At 48.4% G+C, this 18,557-nt stretch overlaps 1 protein-coding gene across 1 annotated transcript in view; it reads right to left on the bottom strand.

Annotated features, from left to right (window-relative positions):
• The window catches only part of LOC142575771 (LIM homeobox transcription factor 1-beta-like), a 248,658-nt gene that overhangs the window by 14,968 nt on the left and 215,133 nt on the right, over nt 1-18,557 (bottom strand). Inside the window, exons 4-6 of the mRNA XM_075685405.1 lie at nt 13,464-13,759; nt 10,872-11,059; nt 1,890-1,967 (exon numbers count right to left, since the gene is read on the bottom strand). Coding sequence (XP_075541520.1) covers nt 1,890-1,967; nt 10,872-11,059; nt 13,464-13,759 — 562 coding nt within the window. The remainder of the gene's footprint in view (nt 1-1,889; nt 1,968-10,871; nt 11,060-13,463; nt 13,760-18,557) is intronic.

Here is an 18,557-nt window from a genome sequence, read left to right as displayed (position 1 = left end):
ATTTCGTTCCACGCTTTGGGAAATAATATCTCGACACTTGTGCCATCCTGGAAATTCACCTCGAGTGGATACGTCCTGCCAGCTATCCGCCTACAACTCGTAAATTGCAATAGATGCCGTGAAGTAATTAATTAAGAAGATAATTCGTTAATTTTTGGTAATTTGTTGAATACGTTATTCGATTTCTCGTGCTAGTAATGTCCGCCTCTTCGAATAGTCCAGCTCAAGTACAACAATTATTCTATCTGCCACAGGCGATGTTTAAAAATTCCACGAGACATAAAAATGATCCCCGTGGATATAATTGTGGTCTGTTCGTCTACTTCGCACAGTCTGTTGGGAACTTGAAGACGGCTTTGGTACACCACGCTGGTTACGGAAGGTATAGTTCATGATAAAATATAGCATATTATTACTGGTAATTCTCTGAAGACGATTTAGAATTGATAATACTTTGTAAAATGTAATTATCTGATAATTCAGCACATTTTCTTCTCCACTCGGTCAAGCGCGTGAAGCATCTCCCGACGTCAAATGCTTGATAAGGTTTAAGTTCAAATACTACACTATTACGTTCGCTAATTTCGCGATAATGCCACCAAAACTGACATAAGGTTCAGCATGATGCGACATGGCCGACACCGGACGCGGGCTTATCAGGCCACAGCTGAAGTCGGGCTTGTTATTGTACAATCCACATCATAGACACTTCGCCTTGCGATGGCATTGTGCGCAAAATAATAGATTGCTTTGCGAGCACGAACTCCCTGCTGAATAAGTAATGCGCCTGTACAAGTAATGCTGCACAAGTAAGGCGAACTCCTCGCGTTTTACCTTGAGTACAGGTAATGTCTGTCCGGCTGCTTGCATGCATACGCACGTATGTAGCACTCGTCACAATGTAAATGCCAATGACAACTGCTTCGCTATATACACGAATCAAATTTTCACAGAGCTATGATTGTCAACGAATTAGCTATCAGTGGCTCGACTAACGAGATTTTCGCCATTGCTGTCGCCGCCCGCGCAGAATTTCTTAATCATTGGTTTGCCTCTTTTGATTACGGGATATTTCGCCTACCCATCTGAATTGTATGCCTCCACGATATTACTAGAATAAAATAATCAGTTCTTCTAGCGACGTATATGTAGCTTGGCCACCATTCAAATACTACGTTTCTTTGAGGAGCCTTACTTGAGCTTAGCAATAATCAGTAGACTGAGGACCTTTTATCCTGGGAGGATAAAATGAAACAGAAGGCTCCTATACATCAATTCAGCGATGTAGCTCATTCGAGCTGCTCTCTACAACATTCATACCTCAGTATGCAGGTTGTTGCCCAAGACGATGTTCAAATGTTACTTACACATCGACACAATTTCATTTTAGTCGCAATGTCAGCACTCTTTGCACGTCTTGAAGTAGTAAAGGCAAGGCGCAGAAGACCAGGACTCAAGAAGAAGAACACAAACGACAGGACCGGCGCCTGTCGTTCTTGTCGTGTTCTTCTTGAGTCCTGGTCTTCTGCGCCTTGCCTTTACTACTACAAGCATGAGCCAACTAGCCCAAGCAAGAGTTTTATTTTGCACGTCGTTTGTGTCGCATGAGTTTGTGCGCTTGGATCAAGGAAGGAAGAAAAAAATAATTGCATCAAGGATTAGTCGACAGGCAGACCTTTTCTTTTTAATTTCCCTTTAGCAGCACGAACAAACTACGACACATATGCTAGGGAGACGAATACGCGCCTCCTAAATTAAGCGTAGTTCCAAGCACGTTCTTGTTTCAAGACATCAGTACGCCGTTAGTGATCGTTCTCGTAATAGATAAACGCGCGGGCCATCCTTTCGATGGTACGTGATGCAATGAGACATAAAAGAACGCGTCTTACCTTCGCTCTTTGGTTTTGAAACCACACTTGGACAATTCGCACGCTGAGCCCCGTTTCTTTGGCCAACGTCTCACGAACCTGCACAGAAGAGGATGGGGGATTAACACCAGGCCGTTTGCTAAGCCGACATACGTTAAAAAACTAGAAAATGCTATTGGAGCGGGAAGTATTTCATTGATATAATCATAATACCTAGTTTAAGTCCAGTTCAGCTGCTACTGGAGTGCCACGGCTGCGTTTGCTTCTGTGCGCGTTTGCTTCAGCGAGCGCTTTGACACAGCCGGAAGAAACTCGCACCGTGGAGCAATATTACCTTGGAGCGACACTGGTGGCGTACGTCGCCTGGAGATCGGCTTCTGGAAGCCTCTCTATAAGTAGCGCCTCCCCCCCCCCCCACAGTGCTTTGCGTTACTCCGGAAAGACAGAATGGCAAACGCACCGCACGGCAGACGGCCATTCGATGCGAAGTATCGCGTAACTTGCCACCTAGCTGAGGTAAGACGGCAAGCTGGGCGAGTTGGTGATTGAACATGTTCCTATGGGTGGGCAGCGCAATCCGGACGAAGGACAAGAGGAAGTACACAACACGAGCGCAGACTAACAACTGGTTTATTATTTCAAGTAACGGACTATAATATACAGAAAATGTAAACAAGTGTAAAATGACGCTTACAAGGGTGTTAGCCTATCTTGCCATTCAAGAAATCCGCTTCTTTATCCTGTAGAGTGATAGAAGGCTGGCTGACGCATTTTGCCGTCTGCCCAAAGTACATTTTGCCGCACTTTCGTGCGGCAAAATGTACTTTGGGCAGACTGGACGCTGCCTTAACATCCGCCTTAGGGAGCACCAAGGTACGATCAGGAATGAAACAGGTTCGAATCTGGCCGCGCATTGTAGAGTTTGCTCATGCAAACCCATGTTTGAACAAACGGAAATACTGTATAAAAATATGCATCAAACTAACCGCGAGATTGTAGAGGCCTACTTCATGCATGTGAACTCAGGCGCATGCGTCAGCCAGCCTTCTATCACTCTACAGGATAAAGAAGCTGAGGCTTGTCTCTATGTTCTCAGTGCATCCTTTCAGCTTGGGTCATATGGTAACCCCAACAAAGAGCATAGTTCTTGAGTGGTCCCTTCTTACATGCTTTCTTTTTTAATTCCCAAAATATTATTTGAAAGTGACGCGAAATTTATTTTTAAAAAAAGTTCGTACGCAGCCTCAAAGAAAACTCGATTCGGTCGTCTCGTTGGTGGCAGCGCGCAGTGATTGCGGTGTGTTTGAATGTGCGTATAGGAAGATCCGAGCGCCTAAGTTTGAACGCGGGCTGAAAAGTTCCACAATTCGACCATCGACAAGTGGAAATTTATGTCCCAAGTGGCCTTCAGTCCTATGCCGTCTAACAAGCAAAACTGCAAAACTGCTCTTCTGTCGTCCTTGTATCTTTCGCGCGTACCCGCCGTGGTTGCTCAGTGGCTATGGTGTTGGGCTGCTGAGCACGAGGTCGCGGGATCGAATCCCGGCCACGGCGGCCGCATTTCGATGGGGGCGAAATGCGAAAACACCCGTGTGCTTAGCTTTAGGTGCACGTTAAAGAACCCCAGGTGGTCAAAATTTCCGGAGTCCTCCACTACGGCGTGCCTCATAATCAGAAAGTGGTTTTGGCACGTAAAACCCCAAATATTATTATTATTATTATCTTTCGCGCTGTAGGCTACGCGTTACCGCGAAAAAGGTGCAGTTGTTAGCCGAGTTGGTATATGTAAAACGACACCGCACAATTTTAGGTGTCGGAAGTGTTGCGTTACAGATGTCTTTTTTGTGGAACCTGTTTTCTTTACAGCAAGCCGCGTCATTATAGCGACAGAGAGAGAGAGGAAAAAACGAAGACAGAAATAAAGAAAGAAAAAAATACGATTTGTAATGTCGGTAATTCGTTTTGTAACCCGGAGTTCTTATGTCACCGCAACATGACAGAAATTCCTTCGATATCCCGGCCACGGCGGCCGCATTTCGTTGGGGGCGAAATGCGAAAACACCCTTTGTGCTTATATTTAGGTGCACCTTAAAGAAGCCCAGGTGGTCCAAATTTCCGGAGTCCCCCACTATGGTATGCCTCATAATCAGATTGTGGTTTTGGCACGTAAAACCCCATAATTTAATATTTTTTAACACTGTGCCTTCTTGCCAAAATTAGTGACGGCCCATGCATGCCAGTCTTTTTTCGGGTGTGTCACAAGTCATTAATTGCTGAGCACCTGTCACACAACTGAGTACAACATTCGGCATTCATCTCATCAAAAAAAAGCACCACCTACAGCTGAAGGCGATGCTGTGCGGAACAAGAATTTCTGAGCGCTGTCTTACTTTCTTAGGTTCCGCCTGCGGGTTCTGCCCTTTTTTCTGCGACAAGTCAAGAACACGAAACTCGGCGACCGGCGCAGCTACTGGAAGCTGTCGCCCGAGTTTCGACCTCGTCACGTATCGTAAGTAGCCCCCGCTCACACCACCTCGACTTCTTCACCGCAATAACGTTGGCTCGGCGCGACAGACATTTCGCATAATGTAACGGTAAAAAGAAGAGAGAAAAAAAAAGCGAAAGGACGCCTAGAGCAGCAGTGCCTAACCCCAATCAAAGATAAATGGGCCCCATAAATCACCGCCACAGGAAACGACGGGGTTCGCGGACTTCTTCTTCCACCCTTTTACACGCAGGACTCCCAGGCGGACCGAGCGGTGTCCTTCCTCCTTCTTCCCCTCCCCCCCCTTTCCGCCCCAAACTTTTCACACCGCCAACGCACACGCGCCAACGCGCCCCGGCTTCTTTGGCTTTTCCCTCAGCGACCGGCGCTATTTTGTTTGTCGGCTGTCCGAGCGCGCGCTCTCCGGTAGCGAGCCGAGGCGCAACACGGCACCGCCTTCGAGAAAAGCCACGCCGCCGCCAGGTGCGTCGAGAGGCGCCGCGCGTCGTATAGCGATCGCGCACCGAAGCGCGCACGCGGGCCGCATTTCACGCTGGGGGAAGCCCGCCGGTTTCGCCGAAAAAGCCCGGGCCGCCTCTTCCGCCCTGGGCATCGACGACGCCCAGAGTCTACCGACTCGCGCGCACGGAGCGAAAAAGCAAAGCAGCCGACGTAACGCCTCGATTCTCTACCGCGACACCCGCCTCCGCTTTTCCCTTGGAAAAACCGCGACCGAATGCGCCAACGAACGGCCTTCCGCGCGGACACCCGCGCCTTCGCCCAGGAATGCCGCTCGCTTCCTCCGCGTTCCCTCGCCTGGCCGCTTCTCTTTCCTTTAGGCGCCTGCTTTCATTTAGCGCCTCCCTTTTCCTCCGGTGTTCCCGGTTTTTCACGGAGCTGCGACCGCGCCGCACGCGGGTCTCGGCGCAACCACGCCGCGTGAGCTCCATATTAATTTCGCGACATTATCCGCGGTGCCGGGAGCCGATCGCGCGACGCGGAGCGAGCCCGGACCGCGTCCCGTGGTCGCCGCTTTATTAAATCCCGAGACAAGTGATAAATAACCGCCCCTGCACCTTTTTTTCCCCTCCTTGCCAGTGATCCCTCCTCTTGGCGGGCTCGCTCCGCAACCTTGTTTGTTGCCGCTGGCTGTTTCGTGCTCTATAGCTGTAGGCTGCTGTCGCCCTTTGCTCTGTTTCTTTATTTGCCCAACTGGTCTCTTGTGTCTCTGCCTCTGGCTAAAACGCATCGGGCGGATAGTCGCCTTCGAGCCCTCGCCGCGCTCACTCCCTGTGCACTTCGCAGGCTATGTCTGGAAGAGCTTGGCTCAACTCCGACAAGGGAGTAGGCCGGCAGCACCCTCTACTGTAGACACGCTTTCCTTCACCCATTTCTCTCCACGCTGGCTCTTTATCTCTTCTTTGTGGTTTACTTTCTGCGAACCAGCTCCTTCCTCTCCCACTCTCAACGGCCCCCCTCCCCCCTCCTACTTCACTCTCCTCCGATACTCTCACTCTATAGTCGGCGTCATCGGCGCGCTGTACACCGTTCTCGTTACCCCCAAACCGCTTCGCTCTTCCTCCAGCGTTCGGCATCTATTATAAGCCTCATACTGCTAGCAGGCGTGCACGCCCGCATGTATCAACCCTTTCGCCGCAGCTGTATTCCGGCAACCCACCTTCCCCACGCGCTCCTCCGCACGCTCCCAATGACACGCGAATCGAAACAACGACGGCAAGAAAAATGCGCCTGATTTCACTGCAACCGTTGGCGCGTGTGCGCGGGATTCTGACATCCTCGGGCACTTTGGGCGAGGAGGAACGCACGAGCGAAACAGCGAACACGGCGAGGAAAAAGAGGGAGTCGCCGTATCGAGGCTTACGGCTCATTATTCAAAAGAATTCCGGCCGACAAAGTTTCCATATCCGTCGCGAACCGCCCGCCCGTGCGCGAACGCTTTGCGCGGCACTAACAAGGCGCGTGTTGCCACCACGCGCGCGTCTTAGCGTCGCAGTACGGAGTGTGGCTCCCTCTCCCCGCGTGTGCCCCCTTCCCCTGGCCTCATTGTGCCGCTTAATTTTCCTCCCTTCCTGCTTTGCCCTCGCTCCTGTTCTTCTTTTCGCTCTCCCGAAATTTGCACATTCCACCCGCATAATGCCGGATGTGGACGCCGTGTTTTCGTCTTGCGCTTTTGCCTGATAACAAGTTTCTTTTATTTCTACGCTGCCGATACGAACCAGCGCATACTTTCGCCATCATTGTGGTTTAGATTCTGAGAGAAGAGGGCAGGGTGTTAAGCGAGAACCGAAACTGGCGTGTGCGTAGTGAGCGTATAGAATTTACGCTCACGTTGCGGCCGTTTTTTCTCTTTTCTACGCACACTTTTCTCGAGCCCCGGCTCTATGAACCTTCTACAAGTGAACGAATAAACGTAGAATGGACAGCGCTAAGAAACGAAGGGACAAATTTTGTACGTGCTGTTCTCACTGCGCGCTTGTGCAGAGAGGTAATGTTGCTGCGGCAAAAAAATCGACGAGCTTGCGAAATTCTGAGTTGCAGGAAAACAAAATGAAACGCGGTGCGCCTAAACTACACCGACGCAGAACGCTTGAGCGTCAACAATGCCCGTGCCTCCGTTTCGCTGTATATCTGCCGGCCAACGTGGTTTAGGCGTTAATAAAGGCTCCGGAAGGTGTTTACACTTCGCGGTATAGCCCTTCCTGTAAAAGGAACAAAATGATAAGAGCTCATACACCGAGCGCGTTCTCTCTGTGTTCCGACACAATTACCGAGCCACATGCCACCGGTGCAATATTGTCTCCCCAGAATTGCCTAATGGCGTGGAAGACGGAACGCCGCCCTCGAAAGGTACGAAAAGCGCTGAGCAGTTATAGCCTGAAGGAAGAGAGAAAAAAAGAAGAGAGGCAAAGGACCAAGGAAAATAGGCAGGATACCCAATTCCGAAACACACAAACATACTTACAAACGAAACTTTCATTTTGTAAAAAGCGTGGAGTAGCAACGAAATTTATCGCTCCAAAAAAAAAAAAAAGGAATGCGGCGAGTGGTTTCTTTTTCTTATTAGTCATTACAGCTTCGTTGTGAAATATTGATCGCACCACTGCAGAAAATATCGGTCCGGCGGGTAACGCAATGTGCCCGGTCACGCATTGTGTTTTTGCGCATTCGGGGAAAACAACACTCTTAGCTAAACGAACTGCCAGAGCAGGTTTCATGAATTGCACATTAGTAATTTTTGTGTGTGTGTGTGTGGGGGGGGGGGGGGGGCACAGAGCGGTTGGCGAATGAGCACCGTAGTTTCTCACCGTCGCCAAATATCGGGCCGTTCGGCTTGCTCGCCTTGGACAATAGCTGCAGTTGAATCTCGCCAATAAGCTGCATGACGCGCACTGTAAAATCGTCAGTGTCAACACCTTTATAGTCTGTTGCTTGCCGAGTTTGCCTTCTGTACCACACTACGCGTGCGTGAGGAACAAGCCACGTGTTCCTGAAACAAATGCGACGGGTGACCACTCCTGCATTACATCGACGAAAGTTACTTATTCCCTCCTATATGTATATTTTACTGGAACCCGCAGGCTCCGGGGCCGAAGTCGCAAAGCTTTTTGCCCGTAAGTGCTGCTCGCCAATGACTGGCCGCCTTCGTCAGCAATATTCCTATGACCTTTTTACCTGCTACGTTAGCTCAGAGCCTTTCATGTAGTGCTCTCGCGACAAGATTAGCTGACACCTACTCTTACGAACATTTCTAGCTTAGTGAACTCTTGATGAGGGCTAATTGGTTCATATTTACAACTGAGGTTGAACAGCGCGAACAAGACAAGGACACGAAGAAACAAATACCATTTATTTCTTCATGTCCTTGATTTATTCGCGGCTTTTCAATGGGAGTTCTGAATTTCTAGCTTAAGAATATTCGCTGAATGCAGGCCCTGGCGCCGTATTCACAAAGATTTTGATTCGTAAGTGCTGTTTCGTATTGGCCGACCGCCTTCATTGGTCATTTGCCAAGTAACACGATTGACTGGCATCTATACTCTCAAGAACACTGTAACCTGAGAGTCGGCATACAAAGACAATCAATATCCAATGCATAGAGGCGACTAGGTGATCGTCCACTGAGCGTATACAGACAATACTGGAATACTGTCCCCACCGATCATCGGCCCAGAAGGCAGTGAAATCATTTTTGTGCTCTCTAAAACACCTGGTTGGTTCGAGCACATTTGACTGCGTGGTGCTGTCCGCGCACGTCCACACATTCACCGCTTTCCTCTTCTCTATTCTTTCTGTTGCCCTTTGTCCGACAGCTATCGTATTGAAATGGCGGATTCACCAATGTGCGCTAAGTGCAAGTGTGAAGAGACCATCAGTCACCTTCTGTGCCACTGTTCTCGCTTCGATAATTCGATAATCAACGTGAGACTCTCCAGTGTGACTTAAGTAGACTGGATGACAGGGCATTTACGGAAGCGAAGACCTTGGGATCCTGGCCTCACAGTTCATTAGCCCAGAAAGCAGTTCGAGCGCTTTTTCGCTACCTGAGGGCAACAGACTTGAGTACCCGACTATAGACATCCTACACCTAAGTTCTTTCTCTCTCTCTTTCACTCCCCATTCCCCTCCCCACGTGTAGGGTAGCAAATTGGACTCAGTCTGGTTAACCTCCCTGCCTTTCCGTCTTCCCTTCTCCCTCTCTCTGTCTTCCCTCCAGCGTAGAGTAGTTAAGCAGATGCTTTTCTGGCCGACATCCATAGCATCCATTTTTCTTTTCGCTCTCTCTCTCTCTCTCTCTCTCTCTCTCTCTCTAACGTAAGAACTGTTTTTTTTTTGTGTGTGTGTGCGTGTGTGTGTGGGTGTATGCGCGCGAATTCCAATCCTTATTTACAAAGCAGCCTATGCGCAGCGATCATTTTTGTGAGAACAGCCTGGCAAATCGTGTTAACGAAGGCGATTGGCAAATGATACCAGAATGACGACAGACCAGTTTTCATGAGAACTGACCATTGCGAATGTGGTGCCTATTTCATTATCTTTGCTGTAGAGTACAGGCACTCCGCGCGCATTTATTGCGCACGTTGGGTGTGCGTTACAGATAGAACGTTGGGTGAAAGGTTGGATGCAATAAAAAAAATATGTTAAGCTGTGATCTTATCCCCGACCGCAAGGCAGTTCGGCTCCCGTATTCGCAAAACTCTGATGCTGGAGCAGGTGTCAGCCAATCGTGATGTCGGGAACATATTAGCGAAGGCAGCAGGCCAACGGTAGACAACAATTACGAAATAAAAGCTTTATTAATTAAGCCCAAGGGCACATATTTACAAAAGGCCTTTATGCTAGAATTTTTTGTAACGGCAAACTCCAGCCAATCTTGGTGCTGAACAGGTTATTAGTGTAGGCGGCCAGCCAATGACAAAGAACGCTTATACGAACGAAAATTCCTGTGAATTGAGCCACGAGTTTCCACCGAAAGGTGAAACAGTTGCGATGCCCACGGCATTGCTCTTTGACAACGAACGAAAATAGAACACCAGGGGCTCCGGAACCTAGAGGGCAGTGGGGGCGAGATCCCCCACAGGTTCAATTGCAGGAAGGCACAGCTCCCCCCCCCCCCTTCCAGACCTAAAGGCAGTCTCCCCTCTATAATACAGGGTCCTAAATATTTGGTTGCGCGTGTTCACAAAAAAAAAAAAAGATATTGCGCTCACGGCTGCACCGTTCTCGCTCAAATTTTGCAGCACGATCGCATTTTCTTGTCGACTTCGTTTAGTATAACACTTGGCACGATTAGTCGCCTGTTTTTTTTAGGGCAAAAATGAGAAACTGCTTTCGCCTATGGGAAAAATGGCGTCTGAAAAGCCGGCCCCGGCACAGACTTGTTTCGCCGCCTTCTGGCAGCCGCAGGAAGGAGCTGCTGCCGCGTAAGCGGCCGATTTCAAGGTGCCGTTTCGTCTGCGAAGCAGCTCCTTCCTGCTGCTGCCAGGAGGCGGCGACACAAGTCTGTGCCAGGGCCGGCTTTTCAGACGCCATTTTTCCCATAGGCGAAAGCAGTTTCTCATTCTTGTCCTAAAAAAACAGGCGACTAATCGGGCCAAGTGTTACACTAAACGAAGTCGACGACAAAATGCGATCGTTCTGCAAAATTTGAGCGACAACAGTGCAGCAGTGAGCGCAATATCTTTTTGTGAACACGCGCAACCAGATATTCAAGACCCTATATATTAAGTTATTAATCCTTGGTTGTTTTAGGCTTGTAGCGCAGCTCAGAAAGAGCAAAAAAAGGAAGGAGGTAGGGGTAATCAAAGGGAACGGAAAACACAGTGTTTTCAGAGTGAACGGAAAACACTCTGTTTTGCGTTCCCTTTGATTACCCCTACCAAGCCTAAAACAGTCATGGCATACCAACTCGCCCAAACTGCCACGCTTTAAACCCTTGGTGTCACAAGAACAAAAAAAAAAACAAAGCTTCCGTTGGAGCCCGACAACTGCATACTTGCCTTGCGGCAGGGCTTCTGGCTGATCTCGAAGGATGCTTTGAAAGCACGCCTCTGGGCCGTGGTCAGGATGGTGCGAGGCCTCTTGGGGCCCCGGCGGCCGTCAGGCCGAACGGCGGCAGCGACCCCACCAGCCGCCGCACCCGGCTGCTGGCCGTTGGGGCCTCCGCCCGGCAGAGGACCGTTCTCGCCTGTGTGACGAGGAGACGTGGTGGCCTTGTTACGCCTATTGCACAACACGCGCAGTCGTAGCCTTTCGCTGCGTCGCTGGTAGAATTGTGGAGATGGTTGTTGCGGTTTCGATCAATCAATCAATCAATCAATCAATCAATCAATCAATCAATCAATCAATCAATCAATCAATCAATCAATCAATCAATCAATCAATCAACCAATCAATCAATCAATCAATTTTACTGTGCCAAATAGAGTACTAACAAGCACACAAAGTCATATCGTTCGTAAGTAGTGAAAAGTTTTGTTTAATGGGGGATAATATGGGTAAAGCGCATTATCAGGAACGTCAAGCGGGCTAATGAAAGTGCGTGCTGATTTATTCTTGAGTGTGAGCCACGTATAGTAGTGGAGAACAGTTTATAACTTTCAAGTTCGCAAATTTCTCGGGCTTGTTGCCCTTAAAGAAAGAGAGAAATACAAAACAAAAGGTACACATTGTTACACTCGTGAGTCAATTCGCATGTTCAGACGTTAATATGGCCTTGGTCAGTCCATTGATATAGATCTGCAACTCTTTTCGGAAATGGCAAAAAGTAATCCGAAAGCTTATCGCTTCGTTTTTTTTTTTTTTTACTCAGCCTAAAGTAACCCTGTTATTATATATGGCAGTAGGTTGCGAAACGTCTTTTTTTTTTTCATTGTTTAAAAAAAGGATTTTACCATCGATGAAGAAAAGTGCGCGAAAAAATCCAACAGAAAACTTAACTAATTCAGATACGGCTGAACACTGAAACAGTTCCTTTCCGCAAAATATTCCGCTTCTTTTTGATACTTCTTTGGACTAGCCATGCGACTTAATTCGCATAACTTCTGTTGGTTATGCGATCGTTCGGCGAAATTCATCTGATCAACGTGACGAGAACAGTCGGGATCCAGGAAATCTACCGCGTTTGCGCTTTTTGTCGCCTTGCGCTCGTGGCCGTGAAAAATTATGAAGCCACGTGAAGGATAGGAAAAGTTACATTTTTCCAGCGGCTTTGGTGCGGCTGCCTTTGCGTCGGCTTGAAGGAACTAAACATTTCATGGAGCCCCTGCTGTGCCGCGCAGTACAACGGTACAACTGCGAGGCCCGCATAACAACGGAGTTGCCGGGCGAACTGACTGCTGTTACAAGGTAAGATGAAGTAGAGGTCCGAGCTAAAGAAATTATGAACATATTTTCAAATCATTGGAAATGACTTTTCTCATATAGCCGCCGACGTCGTTTGCCGAAGCATATGACCATGAACGCAATCGAGGCGGTCGGCCTGCTTGGACATCGTCGGAAGTATAACGGTTCCTTGATGGTGCTTTCTCCATTGCCGACTTTTCTTCTAAAAAAAAAATTACAAACGCAGCCGACACGGATGCAGACACTTACGAAAGAAAACTAGGTTCCTTACGTCATAACTTGCTGGTCTCACCGGGTGGCGAACTCTTTATCAAATAACATAGCCGCTGATTTTGAAGCACACGTCGAGCGCGAGCTTTGGTGTGAGCTTCCATTACAGACAGCGTATCATGTGCTGTCGCGTGCAGCTTTATCGTCCTCTTGTTCGGCCAGAGATGGGACGCGTGACAGCATAAACACTTGTCCAGCTGCAACGAGGTATTGATCGTTCGAAAGCTGGGCGTGTGAAAGTGAACTCCCGACAAAAAGGACGCGTTTAACTATGACAGTGCAGGCACCATTCTTCACACTTCCCGCACAGAAATGAGAAAGTGAGGTGTGTTACAATTTCAGAGCGTTTTATGGTAAATTAAGGGAAGCTCGCATTTCCCGGAGGGATGCAACTTGCCAGACAAAAAAGAAACAACCTATAATTAAATTAGACAAAAGCCACGTAGTTCCTCACTATAGCGTTGTGCCTGACATTATATTTCAGCGCTGAATGACGCCTCTATAAGCAGTTGGCGGGAGTCAATAGAACCTGCAAAGGACGACGAAATTCTCGTGAACGACAACGTACATAACTTCCGCAGTCCAAGAGAATGGAACAGTCATTTCACCTGCGCAGTCATTCAATAACTTTTCCATCTGCCGTACGTCCGTCGAGGTGTGAATGGTATTGCGCACATTGTATATGGCATTATATATACATCGAAGTGAGGACCCTCTTCTCGGACTTGTCTCGTAGTTATCAGTTATACAGGAGAGGTATCACCGAATCATCATCTTCAACAACAACAACAACAAAAACAAAAACAACAACAAAGAAACTTGCTTGACACTCTCGTTAAACTTCCACATACAGGCGTGGTCATTTTCGCAAGCGGTGCCTGCGATGGCGCACCTCGCGCACGCCGCTCACTATAATATGGCTCATTGCAAGTGTGTGTGCGTAGAGGCGGGTACGACGCGTGTGGGGGTGCGCATACCTCTGGCTCCGGGCAGGGCGGCGTTTGGCGCGTGCGCGGCCGGGTGCTGCGGCGGCTGCGCCGGCTGGCTGTTGGCGTGGTGCTGCGCCATGGAGACGAGCGCCATCTCCTTCTCGAAGTCGGGCCGGCAGTAGAGGCGCGCGGCGCGCACCACGAACTGGTCGCCCTTCTGCAGGGTGCGGCCGCACACGACGCACGCGAAGCAGGCCACGTGGAACACGTGCTCCAGGGCGCGCATCACCAGCTCGCTGGGCGCGATGCAGCCCAGGCAGCCCGCGCACTTGACGCCGAACAACCTGCGCCGAGCGGCCGTTTGGGCACAGTTTGAAACAACGACGACGACGACAACAACAACACATTACGTTGTGTGTGTGTGTGTGTGTGTGTGCGTGTGCGTGATTTCCCAAAAGTCTTCATTGCAACGCGCGAACATCGTCGACGGTTACAGTCGCCCCTGAATGACGCGCTTGTCGTGGACGCTATCCTTTGTCTTTGTAAAGTTAGAATGACAAGAACAAAACAGTTCTGTTTTCTTCTACGACGTGACATTAGAGGTTTTGTAATAGCGAGCCTTTTTTAATTACTCTTGCCTGAGTAAGTACATTTCAGCTTTTGGTAAGTAGCTGGCCCTGCAGAGGCCTACGTACTTTCACCTTCTTTTTTCATTTAAGGTAAAGAAAACGAAGCATTGCTACCTCGTATTTCTTTTTCTTTTTCTTTCTTTCTTCTTTCTTTATCTTTATTAAATTTTTTGCCGGCCCTTATTCAATCGGTACATCCATCGGGACAGTCAGAAGAAAAATACACGCATGGCGGATCCATTCGCATACGCCGACCGACGTCTCTACGAGACAAATAAAATGCAACTAAATACAGAAAAACAAACAAAGTATTTGTTGTTTAGGTCGAAAGGACCAACAAATGTACCAGCCTTACCTTTGGAATTTCAAGGATCCAACACGCATCTACGATACGATTTTTAGGTGTCGTGTTCCAAGAAAATTTATCATGGTCTCCTCATGTGGACGCGTTAAGAACCGATGTATCTAGAGCCATTGGCATGTTAAATAAACTAAGATCCCTCCTGCCGTCTGAAGTTAAACGCAAGATATACTATGCACATGTGCACTCACGACTGATGTTCTGCTCTCTGGTATGGTCAACGAGAACCGAGACAAACCTTAATTATCTTTTATGGTTGCAAAAGCGAGCCGTACGAGCGATTGTTAACGTCCGCTGCGCTAAGCCGACTGCTTGGGCGTGTTGGTAAGACATGAATGCAGCCTTTTGCTCACAAGACGAGGACGTAGGAGAGGCTGAGACACACGAGCGCTCGTGCTTTCTCAGCCTCTTCCTCGTCCTCGTCTTGTGCGCAAAAGGCTGCATTCGTGTCCTACACTGAAAACACTGCATCGTGCTTTACCAGATATAGCATACTTCAGATAAAAAAAAAATTGTTAAAACAAAAACTATCTGGAAACCCTACGCCAGTACCGAGCAAACAGAACAAATTTTCAGGAAATCTATCAAGTTAAGTAGTCCCCACATGAAGTACGACAGAGCTTAATAGTGAAGACCAGATCACGCACAGATTATGGTTCACAGAGGCTATGGCCACAAATAGCAGAACTCATCAATAAGTACCCTGCCCATATTAAACTTAATAAATTCTAGAGTCTCTACAACACAATTCAAGAAGCGAGTTAAAGCGCTATTTCTAATGGAGCAGATGTGAGATTTTAACGCCTGAGCCAATTCTCGGTGTTAGCCTTGTGTATTGTACTCTGTTTTTTTTGCTAATTTTGTACTATGTGGATTTATTTCATTATGTGTATATGTATTGTGTATTAGGTTTGATTTTCAGTGATTTTCATTCTGTACAAGGAACCGCATATTTCACTGTATTTCACTATAATTGCATTGATGTATTGTATATGTGTCGGCATATAATGTGTAGTCATCTGCAAATAAGATTTGCTGCCTACGCTATCAGGATGGCATAGCCTAGTCAGGCTCTTTCCGGGCCTTTTGCTGTGCCTCTGAGCCAATTTATAAGAAATTGTCACAAATAAGAGAGAAAGAAAGAAAGGCAACTGATCAAAGCCTAACGTTTGTCCTCTACCCGTTAAACAAGCGTTCAAGAGATTTGATTTTTTAACGGCGGAAACTGTTCTCAGAGATTCTTACAACCGCAACGCAATATCAATCAGCTAGGAACGTTACTTCAGGAGAAAAAAGAAGACACAGATAGAACACACATTTTACAACGCGTCCATTGCTAGCAAAATAGCGAGGATACTGATACTATACTCAATATACTCACCATATATATATATATATATATATATATATATATATATATTTCTTTACAGATGGTAGGTTCTGGGAACAACGCCAACATTGTCAGCATCGAACAAGCTATAGAAGTGCCCAGTAGTCCGCGGTTTGTTTGCGTTCAAACGCACTGCGTGAAAGCCTCGGGGTCTGAAAGTGCGTTGTCAACGAGCCCCTCCGTTCCCAGCACGTTGCCGTTCGCGGCCAGAGCGTGACCGACGAGCCCCATTCGGCTCCGGACACGGAGGAGTGCAGCGCGCACGACTGACGAGGCAGAAAGCGACCGCAAAGACAGCTGCCGTGCGCCGGCGGAAGTCCCGATTCCGCAGGAGATCGCCTCGCGGCCTTGTCCACTGTTATACACGCACGAGTCCACGCATGAGCGATGCTTGTTTGCAGCGTGCGCATTGCCGTCGACACCATTCGCAGCGGAGCATATGTCCGCCTTTATGCGCGGACGAAGCACCCTCGGTTCGGATAGTTTCTTCCTTCGCTTACGACTTTTCTGCACTTTTGTAAGTTTTTGGGTCCTGGGCAAAATTGTCTTGCGCCAATAAGCTTCCCTTATCTCCCTCCCCGCACCTTTATTGGTAAACATCGTCTATATGTTCATATAGCGTGCTGAAACATTGTGTACCACCCGCCGCCGTGGCTCAGTAGCTCAATGAGAATGAGGTCGCGGGTTGTATTTCCGAGCGCACCGACCGCCTTTAGATTGGGGCGAAATTCAAGAACGCTCGCGCACTTGGACTTCGGTGGGCGTTAAAGGGCCCCTCGCGACGCCACGTAGGAAATTTTGATTATGCACTGGAAGTTGTTACGCGCGCTCTAAGGACTGTCTTACCGCAAGGTGTTTTCAAATTACTTCATAAATAGCAGAAATAGAAATATTTGAATTCAGGATTTGAGGAGGCCAGCATCACTACCAACACAGACGCTCTCTCCACTTGCCCCGTCTAGTCTGCGCCAGCGAAATTCCTTCCCTACGTTCTCACATACGGGAGCCGGAGGATCGCGTGATGAATACGTCATGGGCCCCGCCTTCTTTTTCCCTCTCTCCCATTTTTACTGAATGACGCACTTCCGGTGACGGTCTCTCGCGCGAGCTGTTAGGTTTGTCTCGTTTCACGCAGCGGACGATTTTACGCGCTCTGCACGAAAACACCTGATTAGCGGTATATAAGTCAGTGCCACAATCACCAGCACTGAGGCAGGCGTGAAAGGATGAAAGAGCATGATCGCGGCACTGGAACACGGTAGAAAATGACATAGCTTTGTTTTCGGCGCGCGCGATTGCACGACGTGGGAACAAGCAGACGAAAATGAAGTGCACCTCTCTTGCAACGGTACGAAGTGAAACAATAACATGCAGACATTCGGTTCGCGTGTTTTCATATCTTTAAAACTTTAATTCGTCCGCTGAAGCCCTAGACTATGTAGGCAAAAAACTGATGTCGCCTTGAACAATTGTCGAAGTCACGTGTCTCTGACCGCTGTCACAGCACTGCCATCTCTATGTTAGGCGCACTTGCGCGTGACAGACGTGCACTCCCCGGCTAGGAGCGCGGCGCCCTCGAGGAGAAGGGCAAACGGCGTTTGGTCTGAAATTTAAGCTCTATACGCTGCACATAGGAATGTAGTACTTAGCAGGCACAATCGTTAGCGCACATTGTATGCATTGCGCCTGTTAACTGAAAAAAGCCAGACCTCCAGGGGACTCCAGGTGATTGAAATCAATCCCCAGCGTCTACACTACGGCGTCTCTCATAGCTACAATGTTGCTTCAGGACGTTAAACCCCGCGAATTTCTCAATCAAACCTTGCGCGCGCCACCAAATAGCAAATGTATGCCTGCATGCACAGAACGCTGTGCGTAAGCGCAATGTATATATACAGACGCAGTGCATATATATATCACTGCTCCATCATATGTTTCTGCTTTTGGTGGTAACAGCTCGCAGCTCATGCTGTGGTGATGCGTTAATTAAGGTGAAATGTGTCGTCGGCTTCCGAAGTTGCTGCCTATCTATGCATGCAGGCACACAATCCCGGATGCGTATGGATGGGCGCCCGTCCGTTATACACATCTTGCCGTTCCTACGCCGGCGCGTGTCGTCAGCGCCACACGGACTCTATAGAATCGCCGGACGGTCTCAGAAATTGGCTGTGCTAGCCGCTCGTCACTTGCGGTGCACGCCGCTTGAGAGGAAGCGAAGTATCGATCCACCGCTTATTGATAGCCAGAGAGCCGGCATTCGGACAACTCTAACTAAAGCGGAAGCTGCCGGTTTTGCACAATTAACGCCATTTCTTAGTGTGCGCAAATATTACGCGTGCGCTAAACTCGCCAGACACCGCAAGTACGTTCACGTATGGTCTACGTAAGGCACAGAAACTCAATATCGTGCCGAGCTTTGCGCAATGAGAACAACGCTATTTCTTTGACCCATACGTCAATTCGCTTGCGAACACTCTTGTAAAGCTATATATTAGCTCACGTCCCATAAAAAAATTGCTATAAGCACAAACGACATACACGACATGTCTACAACGTAAACTTCCGTAACGGTATTCACAAGCCACCTGAAATGACCTCTGCAGGGACCCAAGGCCGCAATGTGCAAGTAAATTGAAAAATACTCTCTCTGTGTAGCGTACATCTTTCAACCTAATATTTGCAGTAAAATTTAAAACATGTACAGCATAGCATTTGTGTACGCATAGCATAGCACGGGTGTATGCTGCAAGTGAAATGCTACG

Source organism: Dermacentor variabilis, chromosome 1 (assembly GCF_050947875.1).
Source record: "Dermacentor variabilis isolate Ectoservices chromosome 1, ASM5094787v1, whole genome shotgun sequence".
Taxonomy (NCBI): Eukaryota; Metazoa; Arthropoda; class Arachnida; order Ixodida; family Ixodidae; genus Dermacentor; species Dermacentor variabilis.
This window is presented reverse-complemented; position numbering and strand designations above follow the sequence as displayed.